At 52.0% G+C, this 13766-nt stretch overlaps 1 protein-coding gene across 10 annotated transcripts in view; it reads left to right on the top strand.

Moving 5' to 3' along the window:
- Nucleotides 1–2946: 2946 nt before the first annotated feature.
- The window catches only part of KHNYN (KH and NYN domain containing), a 32754-nt gene continuing 21934 nt past the window's right edge, over nucleotides 2947–13766 (top strand). For 2 of the 10 annotated variants that reach the window (XM_073308565.2, XM_073308566.2), the window contains exons 1-3: nucleotides 5526–5668; nucleotides 8114–8161; nucleotides 8768–9032. In XM_073308565.2, coding sequence (XP_073164666.1) covers nucleotides 5586–5668; nucleotides 8114–8161; nucleotides 8768–9032 — 396 coding nt within the window. In that variant the 5' untranslated portion in view covers nucleotides 5526–5585. Of the gene's footprint in view, nucleotides 3007–5015; nucleotides 5083–5524; nucleotides 5669–8113; nucleotides 8162–8767; nucleotides 9033–13766 lie in introns of those variants that run through there. The other 8 variants (XM_073308568.2, XM_073308567.1, XM_073308575.2 and 5 more) reach the window with 8 other exon arrangements.

Below are 13766 nucleotides of genomic sequence, written 5' to 3'. Positions count from 1 at the left end.
ATGGGGCCAGTAGCATTTCTGTACTGCACAAGGCATAGTGAGAATTGTAGGCATGACTGGGCATCCATTTTATGAATTCGCCGCAGTGCCTGTTAGATTTTAAATCTAGCAAAGTAGATTTGCCAGTTGGATGAATATATTCCATAGCAATTGAATTGAGGATAAAGCCCATTTTGTTGAGTCCAGGCAGCTTAAGTATTCAAATGCTAGGTTCTGCTATTTCCCAAATCAGGGCACTTGCTTATTCTTAACCAATCAACACGCTTATTAATTCACCAAGGGCCACACAGGTCATGGTAAATCCCTTAGATTTAGAAATCTCGGTCAGATACCCAGTAGGGACTGAACGCAAAATACACGTGCAATCAAGTGAAACAGACTAGCATTGGGCCCAGCTGTTATAGACTTATCCATAAGATTTCTTCCGACATTTACTTCTCATCATCAGTCGTCAATTCTATAGTATTTCTGCTATGTTTATCACCCTCCCAGGAGTACAGTGACTCTTGTCTTAAGGGACTTTGAGGAATTTTTCAAAGCTCTGCTCTAGTTCAAAAGGGGTGTTTTGGGGGTCAGTTTTTGGCCTGTGTTCAGGCTTTGTGATCACATTGGTCCCATCTGGCTTGGAATCCCTGCTCTTGGAAAGGCTGGGTTGGAAAGGGACTAATTTAAGTGATCAAAAGCAATTGCTTGATATTATTAAGTTTCCTCTGGCCAATTGACTTGGCTTTGTAAAGGTTTATCCACATATCACTGGTAAAAATCTAAACAACCAATTCTTGGGTCTGTCAGCAGGAAGAGGCTGGGCTCATCAGGGAATTTGCAGGTGCCGGTTTTTAAAGGCCACAACAAGAGGAACCCAATCTCTGAAATGAAATCTCATTGCGCCTTCTCAGCCCTGGGAACTCTACAGTAGAGGGCATCTTTCCACACGGCTGGTCTAAATGTTGGTAGCACTTCTGCAGCTGCCTTTGTGGATTCTTCTGTTGAAGCCCTATAACCTTGGAGGAAGGGCGAGTAGGACCAATGGAGGGTGAGCTATCTCTGGGATCCCACAGGGCATCCTCAATTTTATACATCCTGATTTAAGGGCCATTGGAAACCAACCGGCTTCTGATTTCTACTGGACACTTGCTTCATAACCATCAGACTTTGGTTGTTTGCAGTGTAGATAAGAACATAAGAATGGCCACACTGGATCAGACCAATGGTCTGTCTAGCCTGGTATCCTTTCTTCCAACAGTGGCCAAAGCCAGGTGCTTCAGAGGGAATGAACAGAACAGGTCATGTTTGGTCCCAGGACATGTGAAAGACGAGGTGGGTCAGATAACGCCTTTTATTGGACCAACTTCTTTTGATGAAAGAGAAGTTTCAGCTTCTGCACCAGCTCTGTGGAGCTCGAAAGCTTGTCTCCCTCATCGACAGAAGCTGGTCCAAAAAAGGTATCAACTCACCCACCTTGTCTCTCCCTCTCTCAGCCTTTAGCTGATTCCTTCTGCTGCTTCCATCTACGTCCAGTAGATGGTGATGGTGTCCAACAAGTATCTTCGATTCTTTCCTTAGAGGGTTTTTAAGTTGTTTTCATTTCAGTGACCGTATTTCCCTGTATTCACCCCAGCTATGAGTTGGGATCCTCCCCCCTCTTTTAAGCATTGTCTGTTGATGCTTCGTTGATTTCAGTTCTTTTTCCTTCTCGCACCCAACGAACCCTCTTATGTCTAGGGTGCAAAAGTCCTTCTGAAAGCAAACACAATCCATTATAGTTCCCCGAAACATAGTGGGCTTTTGGCTAGTTCTAATATCTTTCCTTTCGTACCCTTTGATCTGATGCAGACCAACGCACAGCTCCTAATTGGGGGTGAAAGATAACGGAGGAGCAAACAGATTATCCATGGGATATTTTTCCTAGATTCAGCCATCCTGCTCTTCCAGGACAGTCTTTCAACTTTAGCTGGGCTGAGGTGTCACAAGGCTAATGGTTGTTTTCTTATGGTCTCTAGTTTCCAGCAGGGGTTCAGAACTAGCCTATTTTGGGGGGATCAGAGGGGAATAGCTTTTCTGCCCTTGAGGACCGAGAGGAACTAATTATTATTAGCCACATATTCTAGGCATACTTCTAACAGGATGTAACCCAAACTGTGAGACATTCAGATACTAACGTGATTCATACAAGTGACTGGCTAAGTATTGGATAACTGGGTTATCTGAGGTCTGCACTAGCTGATTTAATGGTCCCTTTAAATCCATGAATATAAGCACCTTTATGGTTTCCCGCTACCTGAAACCTGCATATGGGCCTTTAACTTCCAAATTCACCGGAGAAATGTCAGCAATTTGTCAGCTGTGAATAAAGGAACTTTGCACATTAACAAAGTGTTGTTTGGTATTGCACCGCCCCTCCCCCCCCGTTATATGATTTTGTGTGGATTTTTTTTTAAGGGTAAGAATTGGGAATGAAAGAGGAAACTAAAGGGATTAGCAGTGAGGTGTGGTAGGTAGAGGACTGGACTGAGGGTCTGGACTCCTGGTTCTATCCCCAGCTCTGGGAAAGGAATTGGGTCTAGCGGTTAGAGCAGCAGGGTCAGGAGCCAGGACTCTTCGATTCTTTCCCCAGCTCTGGGAGAGGAGTGGAGTTTAGTGTTAGAGCAGCAAGTCTGGGAGTCAGGACTCCTGGGTTCCATGCCAGCTCTGGGAGGAGAGTGAGATTTAATGAGCTGTTCCCCAACTGCCCCACCCCAGAGCTGGCTGCATTTCAGTGGGTGGGTGAACACTTCCTTGCAGATAGTCTACAAAGCCCGACAGTAGAAACGTGTCCATCTCACTAAGGCCCCTTTGGGGCAGTTCACAAAGGGTTAAGAGAGGGCAGGGCTGCGGGAGGGATGAATGGAAGTTCATAGCCTGGCCCCGCCCTCAGGAAGCTGGAAGCCACTGGCTGGATCAGGTGCATAGGACAGGTGATTGGGACTCAGCACACAGCTCTGCCACGGAATTGCTATGAGACCTGGGGTAAGTCCTGTCCCCTCTCTATCTCAGTTTCCCCTTTCACCCTGTGTCTGTTCAGACTTTGAGCTCTTCGGGACAGGGACTGTGTCCGTGCAGCACCGGGCACAACGTGGGGGGGAGGGGGCTGATCTCAGTTGGGGTCCGTGCAGCACCGGGCACAAAGGGGGGCCTGATCTCTGCGGAGGGGCTCAGAAGATATGAGTCAGCCACACCTGGCAGGGGGGAGGCTGGAAGCCTCAGACTTTCCTCCCATTCATACAAAGAGCCAGCCGCACAAACCCACTTCCCCGGCCAGAGCCGGTCCCCGCCCCTGCCTCGCCCCGTGTCACAACCTGGAATTTCCCAGCTGGGCCGGGCAGTGGCGGGAGGGGGCCTCTAGGGGGGTGGGGAGAGCAGTGACAGCCAGAGAGAGTGTGTGGGGCCAGATAGATGGGCTGCATGGGACAGACAGAAACTGGGGCAGATGGATGGGTGTTTGTGGAGATGGATGGATGGAAAGAGAGATAGAGGGCTTGGGGATGGATAGACAGGGGGGCGGATGGATGAATAGATACATAAAGGGTGGATGGATGGACAGATAAAGCGGTGGATGGATGGATGGAGAGATAGAGGGCTTGGGGATGGATAGACGGGGACGGATGGATGGATAGATACATAAAGGGTGGATGGATGGACAGATAAAGCGGTGGATGGATGGATGGATGGATGGATGGATGGATGGGATAGAGAGATAGAGGGCTTGGGGATGGATGGATAGATACATAAGGGTGGATGGATGGACAGATAAAGCGGTGGATGGATGGATGAATGGATGGGATAGAGAGATAGAGGGCTTGGGGATGGATGGATAGATACATAAAGGGTGGATGGATGGACAGATAAAGCGGTGGATGGATGGGATAGAGAGATAGAGGGCTTGGGGATGGATAGACGGGGCGGATGGATGGATAGATACATAAAGGGTGGATGGATGGACAGATAAAGCGGTGGATGGATGGATGGATGGATGGATGGGATAGAGAGATAGAGGGCTTGGGGATGGATAGATGGGGGCGGGCGGGTGGATGGATAGATACATAAGGGTGGATGGATGGACAGATAAAGTGGTGGATGGATGGATAGCAGGGTGGATGGATGAAAGGATAAAGGAGCATATGGATGGAGAGCTAGGGGGATGGATGGAGGGATGGGTTTGTGGATGGATGAACAGGCAGGCAGAGGCTGTATGGGCACAGCTAGCCATGGGGCCAGGGTGCAGAGGCCAGTGGAGGGGGCACAGGGCACCAGGCAGGGCAGAAGTAGACAAAGGGGGGCTCATGGCACTTGGCAGGGCGGAGGCCGATTGGAGGGGGGGGGCGCCTGGCACCGGGCAGGGGCAGGGGCTGGCCAAGGGGGGCACCAGGCAGGGCAGAGGCTGGTGGAGGTGGGCACATGGCACTGGGCAGAGGCAGGGGCCGGTGGAGGGGGGCACCGGGCGGGAGCAGGGGCAGAGGCAGGGGCCGGTGGAGGGGGAAACCGGGCGGGGGCAGGGGCAGGGGCCGGTGGAGGGGGGCACCGGGCGGGGGCAGGGGCAGAGGCAGGGGCCGGTGGAGGGGGAAACCGGGCGGGGGCAGGTCAGGGGCAGGGGCCGGTGGAGGGGGGCACCGGGCGGGAGCAGGGGCAGAGGCAGGGGCCGGTGGAGGGGGAAACCGGGCGGGGGCAGGGGCAGGGGCCGGTGGAGGGGGGCACCGGGCGGGGGCAGGGGCAGAGGCAGGGGCCGGTGGAGGGGGAAACCGGGCGGGGGCAGGTCAGGGGCAGGGGCCGGTGGAGGGGGGCACCGGGCGGGGGCAGGTCAGGGGCAGGGGCCGGTGGAGGGGGGCACCGGGCGGGGGCAGGGGCAGGGGCCGGTGGAGGGGGGCACCGGGCGGGGGCAGGTCAGGGGCAGGGGCCGGCAGACACAAGGGCCGGGGGAAGTGAAACTTCGCAGCAGCTGGAGCCTCCCCCGCCCGCTCGGGGCCCCGCGGGGTGGAGCCGCCGTCAGCGCTTCCGCCTGGCTGCGTCGCCCGCAGCCTGCTCGGGGCAGCCCGGACCCGGGCTCTGGTGAGTGCGATCCTGGGGGGGGGTCTGGGAGTCAGGACTCCTGGGTTCTATCCGCGGCTCCGGGAGGGGAGTGGGGGGGGGAGCGGATGGGGGGATGGGAGGCAGGACTCCTGGGTTCTATCCGCGCCTCTGGGAGGGAAGTGGAGTCTAGGGGGTAGAATGGGGGGAGGGGGCTGGGAGTCAGGACTCCTGGGTTCTGTCCCTGGCGCGGGGAGGGAGTGGGGGGAGCGGATGGAGATGGGGATGGGGACGGGAGGCAGGACCCCTGGGCTCTATCCCCAGGTCTGGGAGGGAAGTGGAGTCTAGGGGGTAGAATGGGGGAAGGGGGCTGGGAGTCAGGACTCCTGGGTTCTGTCCCTGGCGCGGGGAGGGGAGTGGGGTCTAGGGGATAGAGCGCTGGGAACCAGGACTCCTGGGTTCTATTCCTGGTTCTGCTACGGGCCTGCTGGCTCACCTTGGGCAAATCCCTTCCCCTTGGGTGACTACATTTTCCCATCTGTACAATGGGGAAGACAATCCTGACCCTCTTGGAAGAGCCAGGGATTACGGGTCACACACCAAACTTGTACCCCCTTCATGCGCTCTGGTATCATTCATTATGAGCCATATTATCTTATTTATAATTCACTAGTAGCTATTTATAATGGCTATTATGCCTTGTATAATAATTTAATCATTGTGATTATTCCATTTATTTAGTCAGACTGGTTATATATCATTAGTTACCATTTCTAATTCAACATTATTATGGACTGTATATTTATTGTGAATATTATAATGTGTTTATTATGAGCAATTATTTATGTCATTAATTACTATTTCTAATGCATCGTTATTGTGTATTGTATATTAATTATTATTAATTAAGAATGAGCATATATTTTGTAGTTCATTAATTACTCTCTATAATGCATTGTATATTAATATGATTATTATTTATTTTAGATTTATTATATATTATTTGCAAAAAGAAAAGGAGGACTCGTGGCACCTTAGAGACTAACCAATTTATTTGAGCATAAGCTTTCGTGAGCTACAGCTCACTTCATCGGATGCATTCTGTGGAAAATACAGGGGGGAGATTTATATACATAGAGACCATGAAACAATGGGTGTTACCATACACACTGTAAGGAGAGTGATCACTTAAGGTGAGCTATTACCAGCAGGAGAGCAGGCGGGGGCGGGGGGGGGAACCTTTTGTAGTGATAATCAAGGTGGGCCATTTCCAGCAGTTGACAAGAACATCTGAGGAACAGTGTGGGGTGGAGGGGGGGAATAAACATGGGGAAATAGTTTTACTTTGTGTAATGACCCATCCACTCCCAGTCTCTATTCAAGCCTAAATTAATTGTGTCCAATTTGCAAATGAATTCCAATTCAGCAGTCTCTCCTTGGAGTCTGTTTTTGAAGTTTTTTTGTTGAAGAATTGCAACTTTTAGGTCCGTAATCGAGTGACCAAAGAGATTGAAGTGTTCTCCAACTGGTTTTTGAATGTTATAATTCTTGACGTCTGATTTATATCCATTTATTCTTTTACGTAGAGACTGTCCAGTTTGACCAATGTACATGGCAGAGGGGCATTGCTGGCACATGATGGCATCTATCACATTGGTAGATGTGCAGGTGAACAAGCCTCTGATAGTGTGGCTGATTTGATTAGGCCCTATGATGGTGTCCCCTTACACTCTTACAACTACAATACTCACCTGCTGAAGTGAAGAAACAGATTGACAGAGCCAGAAGAGTACCCAGAAGTCATCTACTACAGGACAGGCCCAACAAACAAAGGAACAGAATGCCACTAGCCCTCACCTTCAGCCCCCAACTAAAACCTCTCCAGCGCCTCATCAAGGATCTACAACCTATCCTGAAGACAACCCATCACTCTCACAGATCTTGGGAGACAGGCCAGTCCTTGCTTACAGACAGCCCCACAACGTGAAGCAAATACTCACCGGCAACCACACACCACACAACAGAACCACTAACCCAGGAACCTATCCTTGCAACAAAGCCCGTTGCCAACTGTGTCCACGTATCTATTCAGGGGATACCATCATAGGGCCTAATCACATCAGCCACACTATCAGAGGCTCGTTCACCTGCACATCTACCAATGTGATATATGCCATCATGTGCCAGCAATGTCCCTCTGCCATGTACATTGGTCAAACTGGACAGTCTCTACGTAAAAGAATAAATGGACACAAATCAGACGTCAAGAATTATAACATTCAAAAACCAGTCGGAGAACACTTCAATCTCTTTCGACCTAAAAGTTGCAATTCTTCAACAAAAAAAACTTCAAAAACAGACTCCAAGGAGAGACTGCTGAATTGGAATTCATTTGCAAACTGGACACAATTAATTTAGGCTTGAATAGAGACTGGGAGTGGATGGGTCATTACACAAAGTAAAACTATTTCCCCATGTTTATTTCCCCCCCTCCAACCCCCACTGTCCCTCAGATGTTCTTGTCAACTGCTGGAAATGGCCCACCTTGATTATCACTACAAAAGTTCCCCCCTCCCCTCCCGCGCTCTCCTGCTGGTAATAGCTCACCTTAAGTGATCACTCTCCTTACAGTGTGTATGGTAACACCCATTGTTTCATGTTCTCTATGTATATAAATCTCCCCCCTGTATTTTCCACAGAATGCATCCGATGAAGTGAGCTGTAGCTCACGAAAGCTTATGCTCAAATAAATTGGTTAGTCTCTAAGGTGCCACGAGTCCTCCTTTTCTTTTTACGAATATAGACGAACACGGCTGCTACTCTGAAACCTATATATTATTTGTAATTCATTGGTATTATGTGCTGTAGATTAATTATTGTGATTATCACTGATTATTTACAATTCATTAGTTACTATTTATAATTCATCGTTACATACTGTATGTTAACTATTATGATTATTGGGTATTTATGATCAATTATGTATAATTTGGAATTCATAATTTAGTGTTATCTTGCAGTATTATTAACGTGTAATATCTCATCTATTAATTATTATATATATCTTTGTTAGCAGCGCCCAAAGACCCAAGCCAGCACTACAGAAACGTTTGAAACTCAGGTAGGAACACGCGTGCACAGTGATTCTGACCCGGGTTAAACCCACGCCTTTAGCTGGCTCCCAGAATGGCTGATCTGGGTGAGCTGGGAACCATCCGGAGCATGAAACGAAGATCAGAGCGTTTACACTGGAGTCGCTGGGCTGGTTTAGAGCTTGATCCAGAGTTTATTCCCCTTCCTGTCTGGGAAGAGTTGGTTGTGATGCTCGGGTCTGGCGCTCTTTGGTATTCAGACAAGGTGGGCGGTAGCTCAGCGGGGGTACATCGTCATGGCGGAGAGAGCCCAGCGGTTGGCGCTTGCCTTAGCCCAGTGCACTGTGGGAGCCAGAGTCTTTGTCCCTGTTTCCCACGGTCCTTTGCGCTGTGCCAAGCTGCTCCCAGTGCATTGTGGGAGCCCTCTTGGGGCATTATGGGGAGGCACTGCAAGACTAGGGGGTAGCCTGCGTCCCCAATGCAAAATCTAAGCCCCCCCCTCCGCCCCTGGCCAGCCAAGTCTCTTCACCTGCCTCTCACCCCTCCCCTGCCTGCCCAGCGCCCGCATTGCCCACCACCCGCACCCCCGTGAATTAACGATGACCTGTAATTAACCCCTCCCCCCTGTGGCCCAGGCAGGCCGAGGTGGGCGCCGTGGCGCCAGGCGGCACCATGGAGATGGGCGCCGCGGCGATGGGGGCGCTGGACGAGTTCGCAGTCCCCGAGGAGGCCCAGGCAGCTGTCACAGAGCAGTGGCCCCGCATCGAGCGGCTCTTCGGCGTGGAGCTCAACGTGCTGGGGGTGCTGGACGCCAGGCAGGCCCCCCCCTGCGCCCCCATGAGCGCCAGGCAGAGCTGGCTGCAGCTGCAGGGCCCCCAGCAGGACCTGCAGAGAGCAAAGGTAACGGGGGGCTGCTGGGTTCTCCCCGACACACCCCCGCCTCTCCCCATGCCCCTGTCCCCCGACATACCTCCATCTCCTTGCGTGCCCGCTACCCCCACACTCCCGTCCCCCATTCCAGCCCCATCTCCCCCCACCGCCATGTCCACCGACATACCCCCATCTCCCCGCATGCTCGCTACCCCCACACTCCCGTCCCCCATCCCCCATTCCAGCCCCATCTCCCCCCACTCCCACGTCCCCCGACATACCCCTGATGCCCGCTACCCCCACACTTCCGTCCCCCATCCCTTATTCCAGACCCATCTCCCCCCACCCCCACATCCCCCGACATATCCCCATCTCCCCGCATGCCCGCTACCCCCACACTCCCGTCCCCCATCTCCCCCCACCCCACGTCCCCCGACATACCCCCGATGCCCACTACGCCCACTCTCCCATCCGCCATCCCCCCTCACACACCCACATCTCCCCCACCCCCCACTCCTATCCCCCATCCCCAGACACACCCCCATCTCCCCCCACGTCCCCCGACATACCCCCGATGCCCACTACCCCCACTCTCCCGTCCGCCATCCCCTCTCACACACCCCCATCTCCCCCACCCCCGACTCCCATCCCCCATCTCCCCCCACCCCCACGTCCCCCGACATACCTCTGATGCCCGCTACCCCCACACTCCCGTCCCCCATCCCTTATTCCAGACCCATCTCCCCCCACCCCCACATCCCCCGACATATCCCCATCTCCCCGCATGCCCGCTACCCCCACACTCCCGTCCCCCATCTCCCCCCACCCCACGTCCCCCGACATACCCCCGATGCCCACTACGCCCACTCTCCCATCCGCCATCCCCCCTCACACACCCACATCTCCCCCACCCCCCACTCCTATCCCCCATCCCCAGACACACCCCCATCTCCCCCCACGTCCCCCGACATACCCCCGATGCCCACTACCCCCACTCTCCCGTCCGCCATCCCCTCTCACACACCCCCATCTCCCCCACCCCCGACTCCCATCCCCCATCTCCCCCCACCCCCACGTCCCCCGACATACCCCCACGCCCGCCACCCCCCACTCCCATCCCCAGACACACCCCCATCTCCCCATCCCCCGACACCCCCCATCTTCCTCCACCCCCACACTCCCATCCCCAATCCCCCGACAGCCCCCCACCCCTGCCACCCCCACACTCCCATCCCCCGACATACGTCCATCTCCCCCCACGCCCGCTGTCATAAATATAAAGGGAAGGGTAAACCCCTTTAAAATCCCTCCTGGCCAGAGGAAAAACCCTTTCACCTGTAAAGCGTTAAGAAGCTAGGATAACCTCGCTGGCACCTGACCACAATGACCAATGAGGAGACAAAAAGAAAAGGAGTACTTGTGGCACCTTAGAGACTAAAGAGACTTTCAAAGCTGGGGGGGGGAGGACAAAGGGTTTGGGTCTGTCTGGGTGATGCTTTTGCCGGGGACAGAACAGGAATAGAGTCTGAGAACTTAGTAAGTAATCTAGCTAGAGATGCATTAGATTATGATTTCTTTAAATGGCTGAGAAAATAGCTGTGCTGAATGGAATTGATATTCCTGTTTTTGTGTCTTTTTGTAACTTAAGGTTTTGCCTAGAGGGATTCTCTGTGTTTTGAATCTAATTACCTTGTAAGGTATTCACCATCCTGATTTTACAGAGGTGATTCTTTTACTTCCATTAAAATTCTTCTTAAGAACCGGATTGCTTTTTCCTTGTTCTTAAGATCCAAGGGTTTGGGTCTGTGGTCACCTGTGCAAATTGGTGAGGATTTTTATCAAACCTTCCCCAGGAAAGGGGGTGTAAGATTTGGGAGGATTTTGGGGGGAAAGATGTTTCCAAGCGGGCTCTTTCCCGGTTATATATTTATTAGATGTTTGGTGGTGGCAGCGATAAAGTCCAAGGGCAAAAGGTAAAATAGTTTGTATCTTGGGGAAGTTTTAACCTAAGCTGGTAAGAATAAGCTTAGGGGGTTTTCATGCAGGTCCCCACATCTGTACCCTAGAGTTCAGAGTGGGGAAGGAACCTTGACATGGTGGCAGAGTGGTGGGATTACCTTGAAATCATTTTGAGATCAATTTGAGATTTTTTGAATCAGAAGCACAGATTTGAAAAGGAAATATTTTTTTTTCCCTTTGGGCTGCTGGAAAGCAGGTTTTCAGCTGAAAGCAGTTAGAGGTTTTTTTGTCTCTGCTTGGGGGCCAGAGCAGAGACAACAGGGGATTGTCTTGGGTGAGCTGGAGTTTTCTCTACCTAGCCTGTTTCCTCTTGTTTTTTCCTACCCCCCCCCCCCCCCAGATGTTCTGGTTTAACTTGGATTTAAACCTGGAGAATGGTCAGTTTAGATGAGCTATTACCAGCAGGAGAGTGAGTTTGTGTGTGTATGGGGGTGGGGGGGATGTGAGAAAACCTTGATCTATGCAGGAAATAGCCCGACTTGATTATGTAAAGAGTTGTCACTTTGGATGGGCTAGCACCAGCAGGAGAGTGAATTTGTGTGGGGGGGTGGAGGGTGAGAAAACCTGGATTTGTGCTGGAAATGGCCCACCTGTTGATCACTTTAGATAAGCTATTACCAGCAGGACAGTGGGGTGGGAGGAGGTATTGTTTCATGATTTCTGTGTGTATATAAAGTCTGCTGCAGTTTCCACGGTAAACATCTGATGAAGTGAGCTGTAGCTCACGAAAGCTCATGCTCAAATAAATTGGTTAGTCTCTAAGGTGCCACAAGTACTCCTTTTCTTTTAAAGGCAGGGTAGTTAATCTTCTGCAGGGAAATTCACTAGTCTTCAGAGACTGGAAGAAGTGTTTTTTTTTTTTTTTTAACCTAAGAGCAACTAGAGGGGTTTTCTGTCTGTTTACCTGGAGACAAAGGTGTTAGGTTTTTTTTTTAAAGGATTTTTCTGTAGGCTGACAATCACTATCAGAGAACATAGGTATCCGGTTAGAGCAGAGCAAAATTTTCTCAGCCATTTAAAGAAATCATAATCTAACACATCTCTAGCTAGATTACTTACTAAGTTCTAAGACTCCATTCCTGTTCTGTCCCTGGCAAAAGCATCACCCAGACAGACCCAGACCCTTTGTTTTTCCCCACCTTCAGCTTTGAAAGTATCTTGTCTCCTCATTGGTCATTGTGGTCAGGTGCCAGTGAGGTTACCTTTAGCTTCTTAACCCTTTACAGGTGAGAGGATTTTTCCTCTGGCCAGGAGGGATTTTAAAGGTGTTTACGCTTCCCTTTATATTTATGACACCTGATATCCCCACACTCCCATCCCCCAATACACCTCTTGTCCTCCACTCCTAATCCACCCCCCCCCACACCTCCCCATCCCCTCACACCCCCGCAGACCTCCATCCATCTCCTCAACCCCCCCATGCCTCCATTCCCCCATGCTCCTGTCTCACATCCCCCGAAACACTTACCCATCCCCTGACACCCTCATCCATTCCCCCAACCCCCGACATACACCCCCATCTCCCCATCCCCATAAACGCACACCCATCCTCAGACACTTCCCCACGCTCCCAACACACACACACATCCTCCCACACCCCCATTGCCCATGCCCTCTATCCCTCCTCTAATTATCTATCACCATACACACCCTTCTAGCTAGATATATATTTTTCTATCCCCCATACACCTCTCCATCCGTCCACCTTTCATTCACCCCTTCATCCATCTATCCATCCCTCCACCCTTCCATCCACCCCCCCGTCCATCAATCTATCCCCCCATCCATCCATCCACGGCCCTCCACCCTGTCCATCCATCCATCCATTCATCCATCCATCCACGGCCCTCCACCCACCCACTGGGTCCATCCATCTATCCATCCATCCATGGCCCTGCACCGGGTCCATCCATCCACCCATCCATCCATCCACAGCCCCCCACTGGGTCCATCCATCCATCCATGGCCCTCCACCCTGTCCATCCATCAATCCATCCATCCACGGCCCTCCACCCACCCAGTCCATCCATCTATCCATCCATCCATCCACGGCCCTCCACTGTCTCCATCCATCTATCCATCCATCCATCCACGGCCCTCCACTGTCTCCATCCATCCATCCATCTATCCACGGCCCTCCACCTACCCATCCACCCACCCTGTCCATCCATCTATCCATCCATCCATCCACAGCCCTCCACCCTGTCCATCCATCCATCTATCCACAGCCCTCCACCTACCCATCCACCCACCCTGTCCATCCATCTATCCATCCATCCATCCATCCTTCCACAGCCCTCCACCCTGTCCATCCATCTATCCATCCATCCATCCATCCATCCACAACCCTCCACCCTGTCCATGCATCCATCCATCCACGGCCCTCCACCCACCCATTCACCCACCCTGTCCATCCATCTGTCCATCCATCCACCCATCCATCCATCCATGGCCCTCCACCCACCCACCCTGTCCATCCATCCATCCATCCATCCATCCTTGGCCCTCCACCCACCCTTCCACAAACCCTGTCCATCCATCCATCCACGGCCCTCCACCTACTCTGTCCATCCATCCATGGTGCTCCACCCATCCATCCACCCACCCTTCCACACACCCTGTCCATCCATCCATCTGTCTGTCCAGCCAAAACTCCTCTCCACTATTTCTAAGCTCTTTGTAAAATGGCCAACCTTTTCTGGCTTTTGTGCAGAAACATAAATCCACCTTCAGACTGTGTACAGT

The sequence above is a fragment of the Lepidochelys kempii genome, chromosome 13, assembly GCF_965140285.1.
Source record: "Lepidochelys kempii isolate rLepKem1 chromosome 13, rLepKem1.hap1, whole genome shotgun sequence".
Lineage (NCBI taxonomy): Eukaryota > Metazoa > Chordata > Testudines > Cheloniidae > Lepidochelys > Lepidochelys kempii.
The sequence above is the reverse complement of the archived record's forward strand: the minus strand, read 5'-3'. Positions and strand labels throughout refer to the sequence as shown.